At 42.9% G+C, this 19,792-nt stretch overlaps 1 protein-coding gene across 3 annotated transcripts in view; it reads right to left on the reverse strand.

Moving 5' to 3' along the window:
* Nucleotides 1–19,792, reverse strand: part of smurf2 (SMAD specific E3 ubiquitin protein ligase 2) — a 335,432-nt gene that overhangs the window by 36,324 nt on the left and 279,316 nt on the right. For all 3 annotated transcript variants that reach the window (XM_043715043.2, XM_043715044.2, XM_043715042.2), the window contains one exon: nucleotides 4,742–4,949. In XM_043715043.2, coding sequence (XP_043570978.1) covers nucleotides 4,742–4,949 — 208 coding nt within the window. The remainder of the gene's footprint in view (nucleotides 1–4,741; nucleotides 4,950–19,792) is intronic.

A 19,792-nucleotide genomic window follows, 5' to 3' on the forward strand; every position in this document is an offset into this window, starting at 1 on the left:
TGGGGAAACAATGCATGGCAAAGCAAAATCCTAAAGCAAGGAACTGACAAATATTGTATAAATCACAACTCATGGACTCTACTAAAAATCCACATTGCTCAAAAACTAGTTTTGAAAACCAAAAATGTCAAATTTTAAAGGATTAAATTGTTAATCAATTGTTTCAGTAATTATTTTCAACATTAATGCTGTAACAGCAACATACCTTGAAAGGTGAAAGACAGCTCAGAATATTAATATTTGAGAAGTTGTCAATCTGACAGCATATATGATCTTTGCTTAGCTAGGATATATCAACCACCAAGCTAGCAGATTTAATAAAGGTTACCTGCATAGGGCTTAAAACTGATGTTTGCAGGTTGCCTGACAACAGTTGGCATTTGAAAATTTCAGCATCATTTTTAAAAAATCATTCATGGTATATGGGTTTCAATTGCGGGTTCAGCATTTACTGGCAATCTCTGTTTATCTTTGAGAATGTAATGGTCAGATGCCTTCTTGAACTGCTGCAGTCCTTTTGGTGTAGATAGACCCATAATGCTGTTAGGGAGGGAGTTCCAGGGTTTTGACCCAGTGACACGGGAAAGTCAAGACAGTATATGGCTTGCAGAAGAATTTGCAGGTGGTGGAATTCCTATGCATCTGTGGCACCTGAACTTCTGTATGGCAGCTGTTGCAGGTTTGGAAAGTGCTGTCCAACAAGCCATGGTGAGCTATACATAGCACACACTGCTGCTTTTGTGCCTTGCTGTTGGAGGGAGTAAATGCTTGTAAACGTGGAGCCAATCAGGCATTTGCTTTGTCCTAGAAGATGTCAAGCTTCTTCAGTGGTGTTGGAGCTGCACTCATTCATTCAAGTGGGGAATACTCCATCATTGATTTGTACCTTGTAGATTGCGGGCAGTCTTTGGGGAATTGGGAGGTATTTGACTCACTACAGGACTCCTAGCTCAAAGTTTGTGAGAAGATTTGTAGCTCGGGTGCTCGTTGCTGTGGTTCTGTTCGCCGAGCTGGAAGTTTTTGTTGCAAACGTTTCGTCCCCTGTCTAGGTGACATCCTCAGTGCTTGGGAGCCTCCTGTGAAGCGCTTCTGTGTGTTTCCTCCGGCATTTATAGTGGCCTGTCCCTGCCGCTTCCGATTGTCAGTTTCAGCTGTCCGCTGTAGTGGCCGGTATATTGGGTCCAGGTCTATGTGTTTGTTGATGGAGTTTGTGGATGAGTGCCATGCTTCTAGGAATTCCCTGGCTGTTCTTTGTTTCGCTTGCCCTATAATGGTAGTGTTGTCCCAGTCAAATTCATGTTGTTTGTCGTCTGCGTGTGTGGCTACTAGGGATAGCTGGTCGTGTCGTTTCGTGGCTAGTTGATGTTCGTGGATGCGGATCGTTAGCTGTCTTCCTGTTTGTCCTATATAGTGTTTTGTGCAGTCCTTGCATGGGATTTTGTACACTACATTAGTTTTGCTCATGCTAGGTATCGGGTCCTTCGTTCTGGTGAGTTGTTGTCTGAGAGTGGCTGTTGGTTTGTGTGCTGTTATGAGTCCTAGTGGTCGCAGTAGTCTGGCTGTCATTTCAGAGATGTTCTTGATGTATGGTAGTGTGGCTAGTCCTTTGGGTTGCGGCATGTCCTCGTTCCGTTGTCTTTCCCTTAGGCATCTGCTGATGAAATTGCGAGGATATCAGTTTTTGGCGAATACCTTGTATAGGTGTTCCTCTTCCTCTTTTTGCAGTTCTGGTGTGCTGCAGTGTGTTGTGGCCCTTTTGAATAGTGTCTTGATGCAACTTCGTTTGTGTGTATTGGGGTGGTTGCTTTCATAGTTCAGGACTTGGTCTGTGTGTGTGGCTTTCCTGTGTACCTTAGTGGTGAATTCTCCGTTTGGTGTTCTCTGTACCCTCACGTCTAGGAATGGGAGTTGGTTGTCCTTTTCTTCCTCTCTCGTGAATCGGATTCCTGTGAGTGTGGAGTTGATGATCCGGTGTGTTTTCTCTATATCCGTGTTTTTAATGATTACAAAGGTGTCATCAACGTATCTGACCCAGAGTTTGGGTTGAATTTGTGGTAAGACTGTTTGTTCTAACCTTTGCATTACTGCTTCTGCTATGAGTCCCGAGATCGGTGAGCCCATGGGTGTTCCGTTGATTTGTTCGTATATCTGGTTGTTGAATGTGAAGTGTGTTGTGAGGCACAAGTCCAGTAGTTTAAGTATGCCGTCTTTGTTGATGGGTTCAACGTCCTGTTGTCTGTAATGTCTGTTCAGCAGGTTGGCTATTGTTTCTCTGGCTAGGGCTTTGTCAATAGAGGTGAACAGTGCCGTTACGTCGAATGAGACCATGGTTTCTTCCTTGTCTATGTGTATATTTCTGATGATGTCCAAGAATTCCTGTGTTGATTGTATAGAGTGTCTGGATCCACTGATCAGGTGTTTCAGTTTCTGCTGTAGTTCTTTAGCCAGTTTGTGTGATGGTGTCCCTGGTAGTGATACTATGGTCTGAGTGGGATGTCTGGTTTGTGCACTTTAGGTAGTCCATAGAATCTGGGGGTGTTGTTGCTTTCAGGTTTCATTCTTTGTAGGTCCGACCTGGTTATCTGTCCGTTTTTTTGTAGGTTCCTCAGTGTGTTGTTTATCCTATTGGTGATAGTATAGGCCAAGTCCTGAACTATGAAAGCAACCACCCCAATACACACAAACTAAGTTGCATCAAGACACTATTCAAAAGGGCCACAATACACTGCAGCACACCAGAACTGCAAAAAGAGGAAGAGGAACACCTATACAAGGTATTCGCCAAAAACTGATATCCTCGCAATTTCATCAGCAGATGCCTAAGGGAAAGACAACGGAACGAGGACATACCGCAACCCAAAGGACTAGCCACACTACCATACATCAAGAACATCTCTGAAATGACAGCCAGACTACTGCGACCACTAGGACTCATAACAGCACACAAACCAACAGCCACTCTCAGACAACAACTCACCAGAACGAAGGACCCGATACCTAGCATGAGCAAAACTAATGTAGTGTACAAAATCCCATGCAAGGACTGCACAAAACATTATATAGGACAAACAGGAAGACAGCTAACGATCTGCATCCACGAACATCAACTAGCCACGAAACGACACGACCAGCTATCCCTAGTAGCCACACACGCAGACGACAAACAACATGAATTTGACTGGGACAACACTACCATTATAGGGCAAGCGAAACAAAGAACAGCCAGGGAATTCCTAGAAGCATGGCACTCATCCACAAACTCCATCAACAAACACATAGACCTGGACCCAATATACCGGCCACTACAGCGGACAGCTGAAACTGACAATCGGAAGCGGCAGGGACAGGCCACTATAAATGCCGGAGGAAACACCACAGAAGCGCTTCACAGGAGGCTCCCAAGCACTGAGGATGTCACCTAGACAGGGGACGAAACGTTTGCAACAAAAACTTCCAGCTCGGCGAACAGAACCACAGCAGGATTCCTAGCCTAACCATAGTATCTATATGGCTAGTCCGTTTAAGGTTTTGGGAGAAAGTAAGGACCGCAGATGCAGGAGATCAGAGTCGAAAAGTGTGGCGCTGAAAAAGCACAGCAGGACAAGCTACATCTGAGGAGCAGGACAGTTATGTTTCAGGCATAAGCTCTTCATCAGGAATGAGGTTCTGGTCAATAAATGGTAGCCCCAGGATGTTGATAGTGGAGCAATCAATCAGTGATGGCAATGCCATTGAATATCAAGGAGCCATGGTTAAATAATCTCTAGTGGGAGATGGACACTGCCTGGCACTTGTATGCCATAAATGTTATCCAGGTCTTGCTGCATTTGAACATGGGCTGCTTTGGTAATTGAATGCTCATATATCAGCAAGGAGTGTCCCTCAAGTAACACTGACTCCAATTTGCAAGGGCCTTGATGTCAAGGTCTGTCACACTCACTGCCCCATGGACTCCAGTTCTTTTGTTCCTTTTGAATCAAGAGTTTAATGAGTTCAGTGGTCCTGGTGGAACCCAAACTAAAGTGTCAGAGAGCAGGTTATTACTAAGTAAATGCTGCTTCATAGCATCTGCCATCTCTTCATTTCTGATTGAGAGTATACTGAAGGGGTGATAAATGATCAAGTTGCATTTTTTCACATTGCTGGGTGGATGCTAGCATCACAGTTCTTTTGAAACAGCTCAGCTGAGGTGTGACAAGTGCTGGAACAAATCTTCAGTACTGTTTTTGGAATGTTGTCAAGGCCCATGGACTTTGCAGTTACCAATGCCTTTAGCTGTTTCCTGATATCACGTGGAGTGAATCAAATTGGCTTATAACTAGTGGGGTGGGATGGATTAGCCACTCTGTACTTCTGATTGAAGATTGATGCAAATACTACAGCCTTACCTTTTGCAAGGATATGCCAAGCTCCTTAAAGATAGGAATATTTGTGGAGACTCATCCTTCAGTTAGATGTTTTAATTGTCCATCATACATGGCAGGCTCTGACTTTCAATTATTGCTTTTACTGTTTGACATGCAAGCAAGCCCAAACTGCAGCTTCACCAGGTTTACATCTCATTTTTGGATATGCCAGGTGCTGCTCCTACACTCTTAGTTGAGTCATGTCGAGGTTTCATAGTTTATTTTGCAGAATTACCAACATACCTGGAATTGATCAAAAACTTTAAAGCTGCAAGTTACATCAGGGCAGTTTCTGCCGTTTCAAAGAAGAGAATAAAAGGAGACAATCTCTATACCTCAAATATCTCTTCCCTGGAAACTTCAATTCGACAGTGGCCAGCCTGAGGCTGTTGCTGAGAGAGTTCTTGCCTGAGGATCTTGAGCTTCTGGACCAGGTCTCGTTTATATCTTGGCACAGTCAGGCATTCAGCTTCATCAGGCAGGAGGATTGGAGGTGCTGGTGGTGGCTGTTGCTGCTGTTGCTCTTTTAGGTGATTCTGACGACTGGATGGAGAAACAAAAGCAAAAAGGAAGAAGAAAGGTTTGAAGCTGATCTAAACACCATACTTCAATGCAGGTTATAAATGCGTGCCAGAAAGAGAGATACACTCCAATGAAGGTACTACTAAAATAAACTTCAGTCAGATCCTTGCTCATAGTTTCTACCATACTGTAGAGATAATCATTTGATTTAGCAATTTTTTCAAGAAAAATCCTTTTTATAATTAAGGTAATAAGTGCAACATTGAAAAAACAAATATGTCTTCAAACTTATCTGTCAAAAGCATACTGACATATTAAAATTTATTGCATATTTAAAAAGGAATGATTTCATTGTGGCACTCTCACTACACAGTTTTAGAATATATCACTGAAGCAAGAAGCTTTCTTGCTCTTAAAATAATGGATACCTTTCCAAACGCAAAAACATTTGGATAAAATTTAGACAAACTGGGTGGGGTTCACTGAAGAGATACAACATTGAGTAATCTTCCTAACAATTACTTCAGTTTAATTTTCTAGTATTTCATGATATTGGACAAGGTGACTCAAAAAACAATGCTAACATTAGCAACAGTGAGTGAACTTTTGAAATCAAAACAGAAAATACTCAGAACTCTGGCCAGCTTCAATTAAGAATTGAAAATAGACTGATCTTTTAAGCAGAGCCATAAAAGGAAGAACATTACCATAGTAGATGAAGCTACTTATATCATCAACAAACTTGGGAGCTAGGGAGGGAAATGTTTGGTCAGCAGTTTAGGAGGAATTGTGTCATAGGTACAGACAATGGATCACACAAATGACGAGCTCAGGCACAGCATAAGGAGAATGACAGAAAGAGAAAAATGTAGGTTTATAGACAGGAGCTATCTTTGCTCTCAGATTATGTTAGAATGGGGGATTCTGGTACAGCTATAAGCATTATAATGTAGACTTGGAGTCATACAGCATAGAAACAGATGCTTCAGTCCAACCAGTCCATCATGACCAGAATCCTAAATTAAACTAGCCCCAGCTGCTTGTGCTTGGCCCAAATCCCTCCAAACAGTTCTTATTCATTTGTCATCTAAGTATCTTTTAAATATTGTAACTATATTCACAGCCATCACTTTCTCTGGAAGTTCATTCCACAAGAACCACTCAGTGTAAAAGAAAACGTTGCCCCTCACATCTTTAAAACCCTTCTCCTCTCAGTTTAAAAATATGTTCCCAGGTCTTGAAATCCCTGACCCTAGGGAAAAGACACAAGTCGTTCACCTTATCTATCCCTCATGATTTTATAAACCTCTATAAAGGTCACCCTTCAATCTCCTCGGCTCCAGTGAAAAAGGTCACACCTATCCAGCTTCCCCTTATAACTCAAACCTTCCACTCCCAGCAACATGCTGGTAAATCTCTTCTGAACCCTCTCCAACTGGAGTATCCTTCCTACAACAGGCCAACTAGAACTGAATGCAGTACTCCACAAGAGACCTCACCAATGTTTTGTACTACCTCAACATGACGTCCCAACTCCTATACTCAAGGGTCTGAGCAATGAAGGCAAGCATGCTAAACGCTGTCTTAACCACCCTTCATGTTATGCAAACTTCAAAGAATTATATACCTAAAACCCAGGTGTCTCTGTTCTACAATACTATCCAAGGTACAACTTTTAATTGTACAAGTCCTACCCTTGTTTGTTTTACCAAAATGTAATACCTTGCATTTATCAAAATTAAACTCGATCTGCCACTCTTCAGCCCATTGAATAAAATATAGCCACAATTTAAATTTGTAATTGGAAATATTAAGACAAAAAATTGCCGTTTATAAAATTTCCCTCTTTTTAATATCTATCTAATGTAGCTATTCGTACATATGAATATAGATAACAATGCCAAGGGGCTGTTGACAAAACAGGCATCATAAACGGTCAGTCTTTTCCTCACAAATTAACTTCAAACACAGATATTTCATTAAGAAACGTTGGATAAGCAGAGGTGGACCTGTATTTTACAGTCTATTACCAAAGGATTTGGAGGTCGGGAGGATACTGTTAAATCAAGTGGGCAACCTCCATGTAAACTGAGAAAATAGAAATCAAGAGGAGTAGGCCATTCAGCCCTTTAAGTCTGCCCCACCAGATCTTGGCTGATTATCCAAGTCACTGTTCCTGCTGTCTTCCCAAAACATTTGATCCCTTTAACCATTAGAATTATATCTAACTCCTTCTTGAAAACATTCAATATTCTGGCTTCAAACACTTTGTAGCAGAAAATTTCATAGGCTCACCATTCTCTGGTGAACAAATTTATCATTTCAGTCCTGAATGGCCTCTCTCATATCCTTAGGCTGTGATCCCTGCTTCTGGACTCCACAGTCAACAGGAACATTCTTCCTGTCTTTATCACATCTCATCGTTAGACTTTTATAGATTTCTGTGAGATTTTTCCACCCATTCTTGTAAACTCCAGTAAATATAGTACTGATCAATCTAGTCTCCCTCCATAGGGGCGGCACGGTGGCACAGTGATTAGCACTGCTGCCTCACATCGTCAGAGACTCAGGTTCAATTCCTGCCTCAGGTGACTCTGTGTGTGGAGTTTGCACATTCTCCCCATGTCTGCGTGGGTTTCCTCTGGGTGCTCTGGTTTCCTCCCACAATCCAAAAATGTGCAGGTTAGGTAAATTGGCCATGCTAAATTGCCCATAGTGTTCGGTGAAGGGGTGAATGTATGGGAATGGGTCTGGGTGGGTTACACTTCGGCAGGTTGGTGTGGACTTGTTGGGCCGAGGGGCCTGTTTCCACACCAAGTAATCTAATCATACTTCAGTCTTGCCATCCCAGGAATCAGTTTGATAAACCTTCCCTGCACTCCCTCCATAGCCAGAAAACCCTTCCTCAGATAAAGAAATCAAAACTGCACACAATACTCCAGGTGTGGTCTCTGTAGAAAGGCCCTGTAGAATTGCAGCAATATATCCCTGCTCCTGTACACAAAACCTCTCACTATGAAGAGGTTTTGTGTACAGGAGCATCTGCCTTCTTCACTGCCTGCTGCACCTCCACACCTACATTCAGCAACTGGTGGACAAGGACTCATTGCACCTTCCACTATCACATTTCAAACAATAATCTGTCTTCCTGCTTTTTCTTCTAAAGTGGATAATCTCACATTTATCCACATTATTCTGCTTAAGCCATGCACCCTCTCAACTTGTCTAGATCATATTGAAGCGTCCCTGCATCCTCCTCACAACTCACCCTCCTACCCAGTTTTGTGTCATCTGCAAGCTTGGTGATATTACATTCAGTTCTCTCATTTAAAACATTATATATTGTGAACAGCTGGAGTCCTACCACTGATCCCTGCGGTACCTCACATATCACTGGCTGCCACTTGGGAAATAAACCATTTATTTTTACTTTTTCTGTCGCTAACTAGTTCTTTATCCATACTTTTTAAAATTCATTTTTGTGGGCTGTGGGCACTGCTGGTTGGGCAGCATTTATTGCCCACCCCTAAATGCCCTTGAGAAGGTGGTGGTAATGAGCTGACGTCTTGAACCTCTGCAGTCCACCTGTCATGAGGAGATAGTGAGGACTGCAGATGCTGGAGATCAAAGTCTAAAAATGTGACGCTGGAAAAGCACAGCAGGTCACACAGTATCTGAGGAGCAGGAGAATCAATGTTTCGGACATACACCCATCATCAGGAATGTGGGGTGGGGGTGGGAGTGAGATAGCTGGGAAGGCAAAAGGTCGGTGCAGGTTGGGGGGTGATGGTGATAGGTTGGAGCGAATAGGTGGGAAGGAAGATGGACAGGTAGGACGTTTCAAGATGGCGGTGCCAAGTTGGAGGGTTTGATCTGGGATGAGGTGGGAGAGGGGAGATAAGGAAACTGGTGAAGTCAATATTGATGCTGTGATGTTGGAGGGTTCCAAGGCGGAAGATAAGGCAATCATCCTCCAGTTGTTCGATGGCTTTGATTTGGTGGAGGAGTTGGCCCAGGACTTGCATGTTCTTGCCAGAGTCAGAGGGGGAGTTGAAGTGGTCAGCCACAGGGCAGTGGGGTTGTTTGGTGCTTGTATCCTAGAGATTTTCCCTGAGAAGTTCCATGAGTTGATGTCCTGTCTCTCCAATGTAGAGGAGACTAAATCGACAGCAATGGACACAGAAGATGAGGTGTTTGGATGTGCAGGAAAATCTCTGCCAGATGTGGAAGGGTCCTTTGGGGCCCTGGAAGGAGGTGGGGGGTGGGCTGTGGACCTGATGAGGGAGTCTTGGAGGGAATGGTCTCTGCGGAATGCTGATAGAGGTGGGGAGGGAAATATAGTTCTGCTGGTGGGATCTGATTGTAGGTGGCAGAAATGGCACAGGATGATGCACTGTATCTGGAGATTAGTGGGGGGGAAGGTGAGGACCAGAGGGATTCTACTGTGGTTGCGGGAGAGGCATTGGGCTCAAGGGCAGAGGCACGGGAAGTGGAGGAGATGCACTGAAAGACATTGTTAACCACATGGCAGGGGAAATTGCGGTCCTCGAAATACGTGGCCATCCAGGATACCCTGGCGTGGAACTACTCCTCCGGAGAGCAGATACGGCGGAGGCGGCAGAATTGGGAGTAAGGCTTGACGTTTTTACCAGGGGGAGGTATAGTCCAGGTGGCTGTGGGAGTCAGTGGGTTTGAAGTAGATGTCCGTGTTGACTAGGTTGCTATTGGAGACAAAGAGGGCCAGGAAGAGGAGGGAGGTGTCCAAGATGATCCGGATGATCTGGAGGTCAGGGTGGAAGGTGTTCGTGAAGTTGATGAACTGTTCAACCTCTTCGTGGGAACATGAGGTGGTGCCAATAAAGTCATCAATGCAGCGGACGAAAATGTGGGGGATGTTGCCAGTGTAGCTGTGGAAGATGCACTGTTCCATGTATCTGATGAAGACGCAGGCATAGCTGGGGCCCATGGCTACCCCTTTGGTCTGAAAGAAGTGGGAGGATTCAAAGGAGAAGTTGATCAGGGTGAGAACCTGTTCTACCACTCAAATGAGTATGTTGGTGGAGGGGTACTGGTTGGGTCGGAGGAAGAGGAAGAAAGCGAGAGCTTGTTTCCTAGACATTTTCCCGGAAAAATTCTGTAAGTTGATGTCCTGTCTCCCCAGTGTAGAGGAAACCACATGGAGAGCAACGGACACAGCAGATGAGGTGTTTGGATGTGCAGGAAGATCTCTGCCAGATATGGAAGGTTTTACACCTCTTGGCAGATGGACTAGATTTCCATGGTGAAGATGAGGCATTGGGGACCGGGAAATGAAAGCCATGGAGATGATGGAGGGCATAGGTGGTGCCCCAAATATACGTGCAGTCCCTGGACCAAAGGGGACTGGTCGCTGTCAAGATATGAGGAGAGAAGTTCGGTGGGGCAGGAGCAGGTGGAGATGATGGGTCGACCAAGGCAGTCAGGTTTGTGAATTGTGCGTAAAAGGTAGAACCAGGCAGTGTGGGGTTCCGGGACTATGAGGTTGGAGGCTGTGGATGAGAGATTCCTTGGGGTGATGGTTGGTCTGGGAGATGATGGTTTGATGATGGGAGGTGAGGGCATTGTTGAAGGGACAGTAGAAGGTAAGGTGGTGCCTGGCTTCAGCAGTGTAGGTGTCAGTGCATCAAACTACCACTGCGCCCCCTTGTACACTGACTTAATGGTGAGGTTAGAGTTGGAGCGGAGGGAGTGGAGGACTGTGCTTTGTGAGGGTGAGATGTATCACATCATCAACGTCGACTTCACCAGTTTCCTCATCTCCATTCCCCCCCAACTCATCACAGGTCCAACCTCCAACTCGGCATCGCCCTATTGAACTGTCCTACCTGTCCATCTTCCTTCCCATCTATCTGCTCCACCCTCCCCTCCGACCTATCACATCATTCCCCACCTCCAACTACCTATTGTCTTTCCAGCTACCTCACTCCCCCACTCGTATTCTGCTATTTATCTCTCATGCCCCTTCCTCCCCACACACTCCCGATGAAGGGTTTATGCCTGAAACATCAATCCTCCTGCGCCTTTATGTTGCCTGACATGCTGTGCTTTTCCAGTGCCACACTTTGAACTGCAGTCCACCTGCTGTGAGTTTATCCACAATGCCCTTGGAACAGAATTCCAAGACTTTGACCCAGTAACAGAGAAGGGATGGTGATATATCTCCAAATCAGGATGGTGAGTGGCTTGGAGGGAAACTCGAAGGTGGTGGTATTCCCATGTATCTGCTGCCCTTGTCCTTCTGGATGAAAGTGTTCATGGCTTTGGAAGGTACTGTCTGAGGATCTTTGGCAAATTTCTGCTACTAAGTGTTGGTAGTGGAGGGAGCAGACGCCTGTGAACGTAGTGCTAATCAAGCATGCTGCTTTGTCCTGGACGGTAATCAAGCTTCTTGAGTGTTGTTGGAGCTGCACCCATCCAGGCAAGTGGGGAGTACACCATCACATTCCTGACTTGTGCCTTTTGTAGGTAGTGGACAGACTTTAGGCAGTAAGGAGGTGAGTTACTCGCCACAGTAGTTCCAGCTTCTGGCCCGCTCTCTTAGTGGCTGTATTTGTATGGTGAGTCCAGTTGAGTTTCTGGTCAATGGTATTTTGATAATGAGGGATTCAGCAATGGTAACACCATTGAATGTCAAGGACGGTGGTTAGATTGTCTCTTACTGATGACGATCACTGCCTGGAATTTGCTTGGCGTGAATGTCAGTACATATCCTCCCAAACCCATGCAATTTAATTTTACATTCTATGTGGGACCCTATCAAAAGCTTTCTAAAAGTCTAGGTATACCACATCACTTATCAACTTCATTAGTTACATCCTCAAAACGTTCCAGCATTCAAGCATGTAACTTTGTTGAACTTGATACTGAATCCAGAAGGCTGTAGGTACCCAAGCAGAAACTGAGGTGCTGTTCTTTCAGGTTGCGCTGAAGCACTGCAGCAAGCCTGAGACAGAGATGTTGGTCAGGAAACATGATAATGTGTTGAAGTGGTAGGCAACTGGAAGCTCAGGGTCTTTTTTGCGGACAGAACATAGATGTTCTGAAAAGTAGTCGCCCAGTCTGCATGTTGTTTCTCTAATGTAGAAGAGACTACATGTGAGCAGCGAATGCAGTAGACCAGATTCAGTGAAGTGCAGGTAAAGCACTGCTTTACCTGGAAGGTGTGTTTGGGCCCTTGGATACAAAGGAGGGAGGAAATGAACAGGGCAAGTTTACACTTACTGCAGTTGCAGGGAAAGTGATATGGGGCTGTGGAGGAATGTTGGGACTGAAGGAGGAGTGGACCATGGTGTCCCAGAGGGAATGGTCCTTGCAGAAGGCTGACGGGGAAGGGAGGGAGATGTATGCCCAATGGTGGCATACTGCTAGAGATGGCGGAAATGGCAGCTAATGATCTTCTGGCTGGTGGGATGGTAGGTGAGGGAACAAGGGGGACCCTATAGCTGTTGTAGGATGGAAGATAGGGAATTAGGGCTGAAGTGTGGGAGATGGGTCAGACCCAGCTGAGGGCCCTGTCAACTATAGTGCTGGGGAATCCTCGGTTGAGGAAGGTGGTGACATTTTGGAGGCCTCTAGGTGAAGTTGGCATCATCAGAACAGATAGACAGAGATAGAGGAACTGGGAGAATGGAATACAGGAAGCAGGGTGTGAGGATGTAGAGTCAAGGTAACTGTGGGAGTCAGTTGGTTTGTAGTGAATGTTGGTGGCCAGCCTAACCCCAGAAATGGAAACAGATGTTAAGGAACGGAAGGGAGGAGTCAGAGATGGACCAGGTGAAGATGAGAGCAGGATGGAAACTGAAAGCAAATTTGATAAACTTTTCCCAAACCCAGACAAGAGAAGCAAGCAACACTAATGATGCTGATATACCGGAGGAAGAGTTGTTGTTGGGAGCCGGAATAGGACTGGAACAAGGCAGTACCCCACAAAGAGACAGGCAAAACTGGAGCCCATGTGGGCATTATAGCCACCCCTCTGACCTGAAGAAAATGAGAGGAGTTAAAAGAGAAGTTGCTCAGGGCAAGAACACGTTTGGCCAGGCGGAGGAGAGTGGTGGTTGATAGGGACAGTTCAGGTCTTTTTTTCTAGGAAGGAGCAGAGAGCCCTGAGACCATCTTGATGGAGGACAGACAAGGGATTGCACGTCCAAGGTAAAGAGGAGGCGGCTGGAGTACGCAAACTGGAAACTCTGAAACTGACATAAACAGTCAGAGGAATTGTGGATATAAGTGGGGAGGGACTGAGACAAAGGGGAGAAAAGATTGAGTAGAGGTCAGAAGAGATGAGTTCTGTGGGGCAGGATCAGGAAGAAACAATGGGTCCACTCGGGCAATCCTGTTTGTGGATTCTGGGAAAGGATCAGAAGCAAGCTGTGTGGGGTTGGGAGACTGTGAGCTTGAAGGCATTGGGGGAGTGGGGGGGAATCACCAGATGAGCTAAGGTTAGTGACTGTAGCATACACAATAGCCTGATATTCCATGGCAGGGTCATGGTCCAGGGGGAGATAGGTAGAGGCATCTGAGAGTTGGTACTTAGCCTCTGCAATGTAGAGGTCGGTCCACCAGACAACAACAGCACCATCCTTGTCTGCATAATTACAATGTCAGGTTTGGATCTGAGAGCAGAGTGCAGTCAGTTTGTAGACAGTTGGGCTAGAATGGCTTTTCTTTTGGTGGGGAGTTGAGGCAATCAATGTCACGTCAACAGTTCTCAATGAACAGGTCAAGTGCATAGATTCTCAACCCAGCTCTTCACCCACCTCACAGCTGCCCTTGGAAACTGAGGGGGGAGGAAATGAACATGGCATCCAGTTAAGATCCCAAAGTCATCACTACACACCTCTGCCCCAAAATGATGGAGAGTTGCTGGCCTCTGATCTGCCAGCAAGCCTCTTTAGGCGGGTGTTCTTGATTGCCTCAACAATTTTAATCAAGGGGTTAGTATGCGTGCGTGTGTGTATATCCAGCAGCATCTTGTAAAACTCAGCTCCTGTATGCTTTTTGTTCTTAAAGTACAAGCAGAGCTCCCAGAGCATTATACACTGGTTTCAATCAGTTATTATGGGATAAGTTTAAAGATGTAAAACGCTGCAGTCTGAGGCGACTGTCCGTTTGGAGTTTGCACATTCTCCCCGTGTCTGCATGGGTTTCCTTCAGGTGCTCCGGTTTCCTCTTACAATCCAAAGATGTGCAGGTTAGGTGAACTGGCCATGGTAAATTGCCCATAGTGTTCAGTGGTGTATAGGTTAGATGCATTAGTCGGGGTAAATGTAGAGTAATAGGGTAGGGGAATGGGTCTGGGTGGGTTACTCTTCAGAAGGTCAGTGTGGACTTGTTAGGCCAAAGGGCCTGTTTCCATACTGTAGGGATGCTTAAAAAAAAGCTTATTTTCAAAGTCAATGCATCAAAAAGGTAAACTTCTCTGCTCGAGTTTTCCCCCTCTTCTAATATGCATGTTTCCCAGTAAACGTGAGAAAGAAAGAAATTGGGAGAGAAGACAGATAATGGCAGTTGTGACTATACAGTATTTCAAAAGTATCCCATGGTTTCACTGTTTTCTCAAGTTGTGAAAGGCAGTTTTTACTGCATATTTTTTCTCCTAGAAAAGAGAGAACATTTATTCCTTCACTTCCCACTGAGTGACAAAGGGAGATGAAACTGATTCATATTAGGAATATTTTCCACATTTGCAGCATTATTTTAAACAATGTTAAGTGCAGTTTGCAAGACTTCACAGCAGGGGACCTGATGCAGAGCAATGAGAGGGTACAAGACAGAAGGAAAAACAAATTTTAAACAGCATTCTGCCAAATCTGCACTCTTCTTTAGCCTGACTCTTAATCTTATTAATGCTGCAGCTGTAGGAGAAAAGGCACATTCATAGACTAAACAGGGTCACTCTGAAAGTGATGCTAATTCTGAACTGCTGATTCTTACTTCCACCTATTGTCAAGACAGAAAAGGAGATCTCAAATTTACGGGTATCATGCCAATCGCTGCACCTTTGATCTAAACTCGGTACCACAGCATATTCCAATGAACTTATTGGCAAGATATTATTGCTTACAAAATGCTGTTTGCGTTAGCAACCTGGCTGAGACACCATCCATGGCTGGCTGACCACAGGAATGAGGGAATTTTTCAGTACTACCCACTGGCAATAAAACTAAAAATTCTTGGCAATTTTTGCAGACTTCTGCAACTCATAAACAGATGGTTTTTCAGGTACTTATAATTCATTGTTTTAACAATAAGGTTCAAATAGCTCCAATTTGAAGGACAATAAAGTTATGCGACCATTGCACATAACCTAGTTACTCAAACACATTTTTAGAAAAGAAACTGGCTTCAAGCAAATCATTTCCACTCCTTTAATGGAAATGTTTTTACAGTAATATCCTGTGCCGTAAATGAGTTGTTAAAACAGGAACTAGCAACTGCATAAAAGGTGAAATGGGGTTCCACATCTGATTCATGTTAAAGCATGATTTTCTTTTTAAACAAAGCTCATTAATTGCCCCAAATTTTTAAAATCGTGGAGTCATGACTTGTAATATGAAAATAATAGTAGTATTTCTCGAGAACTGCTTGTACATTTTTTTATGAAGATTAAATTTGTATTCACATTTACACAGCTGGGTTAGCCCCTTGGGGTGCACCTGTGTCATAACATAGTCACTGAAACTGGTCTTATCAGCTAAGCAGCTCATCTTAAGCTTCTTCGCATATTCAAAAGGCGTTACCACATTCTGTATTGAAACCACTGTGATAAAAGAACCAAAATTGTAAAAATTGGAAATATGATTTCATCTGAAAATAGTTATTCTGATTGTTGTCTTACTCTCTCCCTCTTACAGTCACAACTGTGACTAAAACTCAAAGTAAATTTCCTTTGCTTCAGTCACTTTTACACAAACAGTAATTTTTCTTTGGATTAAAAACCTACTTTCTACTGCTTGCAATACACACACATCCCAATTATGTGGCAGGATGATTCTATGAATAAGCCAGGCATATACTAGTAGCATTACAGGTCTTATAACATGGGCTCATGTTGAGAGTTATCCACTTAGCCAAAAATAATCACTTAACATTTATGTGAGATTTGTGAAAAATCCTACCTTTCATCTATGATCCATCAGTGTGGGAGGTGCACCAATAATGAACTCCATATTAATCAATTCAAAACAACAAACTTACATTTGCTCCTCAGAGGATGTCCCACTTGTGTCTCTATAAATCATAGCAATGTTACTTTGGAACTATTCTAATCAACATATTACTTAATTACATATCTTCAAGATGTAATGCAACAGCCAAATGTAAAGTTGTACACCGTGGCTCAAACGTTGCAGTGCCAATTAAAACAGGGTAATCAATGCTCTGTGTAATTGAGATAGGATCAATGGGCTGAATGGCCTGCTTCCACACTTTAAGGATTAAATCAGGAACGTTTTGCATTGTTAAATGCAAAGTTAAATGTGGAAATCAGGCCATTACTGTTCATGCCATTCTTTTTCTGAGTAGCAAAATCTTGCCAAAAACTCCACATTGAAATGCATAGAAAACACACAAGTTCCTATACTTACTTGATAAGTATAAACTGAACTTGTGACAAAAGTTAAAGGCTTGACTATTTGGTGTAAGGATATTTTTAATATTGTGACAAAACTATTTATATTTGTCAGCCTCTTAAGCAGTAAAAGTGAGCTTTTATAAGTGTCCCAAGTTTCAGCAGAAAGGTTTTCTCCCCCTCTCCCCAAGTATGCCAGTTTAAAACTGCATGTGGCACTCCCAATATTTTAGGTGGCTCAGTGGTTAGCACTGCTGCCTCACAGCACCAAGGTCCCAAGTTTGATTCTAGCCTCGGGCGACTGTCTGTGTGGAGTTTGCACATTCTCCACGTGTCTGTGTGGGTTTCCTCCGGGTGCTCTGGTTTCCTCCCACTGTCTAAAGTGTTAGGTGCATTCGTCAGAGGGAACTCGGACTGGGTGGGTTACTCTTCAGAGGGTCAGTGTGGACTTGTTGGGCTAGAGGGCCTGTTTCCACACTGTGGGGAATCTAATCTAATCTAATCAATTTAAGCCTTCAACTTTTATTTGATGTTCAAGATTTCAATATTTTTAAACTTTTCTTTTCTGTTTTTAAATTCCACTTTCTATCCCTCTTCATTCCATTTTCAGAATGAACGAATAATTCAATTAAATGTTCTTAACTGAGATTTGCTGGTTCAGACTTTGCATGGCTTACTAACTTTTTAAAAACTGATTGGTCAGTGATGCACTGTTGCTTGACCCATTCACACAGCTCTTCGATTTCCCGTAGAAGGTACTATACTATAACAAGACTCTACTCTCAGTGATGTTCCAGTGCAGAATTACATAAAAGGTCTTTGAGCAAGTGCAAATGCAAATACAACATTCACTGCTCACTACATAATTCAGGCCCCTATATTCAGATCAGCAGCAGATGGAGTACATACTCTTTTTAGCACTAATCTAATTTTTGTGCAAAAAATATTGAGCACAGAATTTGGAATATCTTACAATGTTAAGGGCCTATATAAATGAATAAAATAATTTCACTTTATATATTATGGAAATTGGCTGTACTTGATAAATACTTTTGAAGATGAGAATGAATGATTATAACCACAAAACTGTATACTCGAGACATTTCCTTTATTTACACATAAAAGGAACTACTCGCTGTAATGTTTTCAACATTGCACAAATTTCTTCAAAATAACTTTGGACACTAATGCATCTCATTGGTGCATTTTTTTTAAAAAACCACAAATGCAACTTTAGTGTCTGCCTTTTAAACCTCAGACTTTACCATTAACCACCTGTCAGACAATCTTGACGCATTTCAGAAAAGGCATATGGCCAAGTCTGAAGTGTATCTTATTTTTAAATACTCAGCTCTGCTTGAGCAGTTTACTAAAGTCTGCAACTTTTACAGTTTTCTAAAACAGCAATTTCATCGGTTTTCTTCAAAGCTTTTCTGCTATTACTTTTACCCTTGAATATGGGATCCCTTATTGGGATACTATCTGCTCTGGTAGAATGATAGCCCTGTTGCCCTTGTGTATCTTGCCTTTGATCTTGAGATTGTTTGGTTCATCTTGATTGATAGTCAACCGTCCCAAATAGACATAAAGAAAGTATTTCCATTTGATATTGCATCAAAAACTAAGAGTTAATTAGAAGATAAATCCTACCAGGAATTCAGGCAATATGTCTTTAGCCAAAGAGTGGCAAAAATGTTGAACTCACTACAACAAGAAGCAGATGAATTCACAGAAAAGCAAGATAAAGTATGAGGGAGAAAGAAATAAAAAGTTACAGTAATGAGTTTAGACAAAGTAGAGGCAGCCTATGTAGGTTAGAAGTGCCAGTATTGTCCAACATGCGTATACATCTAACTTCTTTACTGAAAACAATGTGAGGAGCTGGGTATTGGTGGTGGTTTGGGGTGAGGGAAAAGGTAGTTGTGGAGGATGTTGTGGGGCAGAAGGGTTCATGGAGGAAGAGAATGGGTAGTCATGCTGCATAATGGCATTCTTCTGAACTTAAGCTCGAATTTTAATTTCCTGAATTTGGAAATTACAAACTCAGTACAAACTACAGAACAAATATGGATTATCTTTCTCAGTATAAACCAGTACCAAATCTCAATGCAGTAACTAAGTACAAGTTATTTTTAAAGAAAAATATTTTTTGAACCAAAGTGTGGATATCAGCATTGGCAAATTACATACTTGCTATTTTTATGTCTTTCCCCAACGCCAATGATATCAATAGCAAGAATTCCACATAGCATATATTAAATGCAGACTGCAGTACTTTTTGGTCTGTCCCATTAACCCAAGGCTCCTTAAAATAACCCTAAAGCATTACTGAGACAGTTCAATTTCATGGGAGCTCAATTAGTATTAAGGAATAGTGAAAATTAGTCTGAATTTACTTCAGTCTCAAGGAGACCCAATATAAAAGACAGGAAGAGAGAGAGAGAGACAAATTTCATTTCAGGCTGATTACAATTCAGGTCTATTAAGAATAAGCAATTCTAAAACAGCCTTAGAACTGAATGTGGAAAATATCTACTTTCTGAATTCAAAAATAAATTATGCAACAAGTTTTCAGACAGCAATTTGAGCATCATAACATGCAAGAAAACGAGATGCATTTTAAACTGCTTCATATAGCTATAATATCTTTTTAAAAACGCAAGTCTACTCAAAATGGCAAATTAGAGCCATCTCAACAAAATAAATCAACATAAATTACTTCAACTATCCACATCTAAATACTGACAAATTGCAGGTTATGATTTTTGTCACCAGAGCCACTTCTATTTTAAGGTATTCCAGGGCAAAGATCAGTGCTCCCAATGATGAAATGCATCTGCCAAGTCTGAGTACTGTTCCAGCTTGGGTATGCATGGCACGTAAGCTTCCTCTTGCATGGGACTGGGAATAAGATGGGCTTAATTCCCTCTCCATCTCCCGCCTTGAACAAATGTCAGAAAAGTCAACAGGAAGTCTCATCCTATTCAAGTTTTACATGCCAGACTTCACTGTGGAGCCAGCTATTAAAACCATCCTGAGTTGCAAGTACACAACGACTCAGAGCACAGTGAATGCACTGTTCACATGGTAGCTGGAACTGATAACAGAAAAGGAGCATTTGACTGCTTAGAACAAGGCTTCTATTTGCTATACTTAAAATGGTATTTCTTTCATGTTGGTTTGAGCTAATAAATCAAAATCTTTCATCCCAACTATTCAATGTCAAGGAGCAATCATCTGTTGCATTGTCTTC

This window comes from Chiloscyllium plagiosum, unplaced genomic scaffold, assembly GCF_037043375.1.
Source record: "Chiloscyllium plagiosum isolate Xiang-an unplaced genomic scaffold, Cpla_swu_hap1 HiC_scaffold_25, whole genome shotgun sequence".
Lineage (NCBI taxonomy): Eukaryota > Metazoa > Chordata > Chondrichthyes > Orectolobiformes > Hemiscylliidae > Chiloscyllium > Chiloscyllium plagiosum.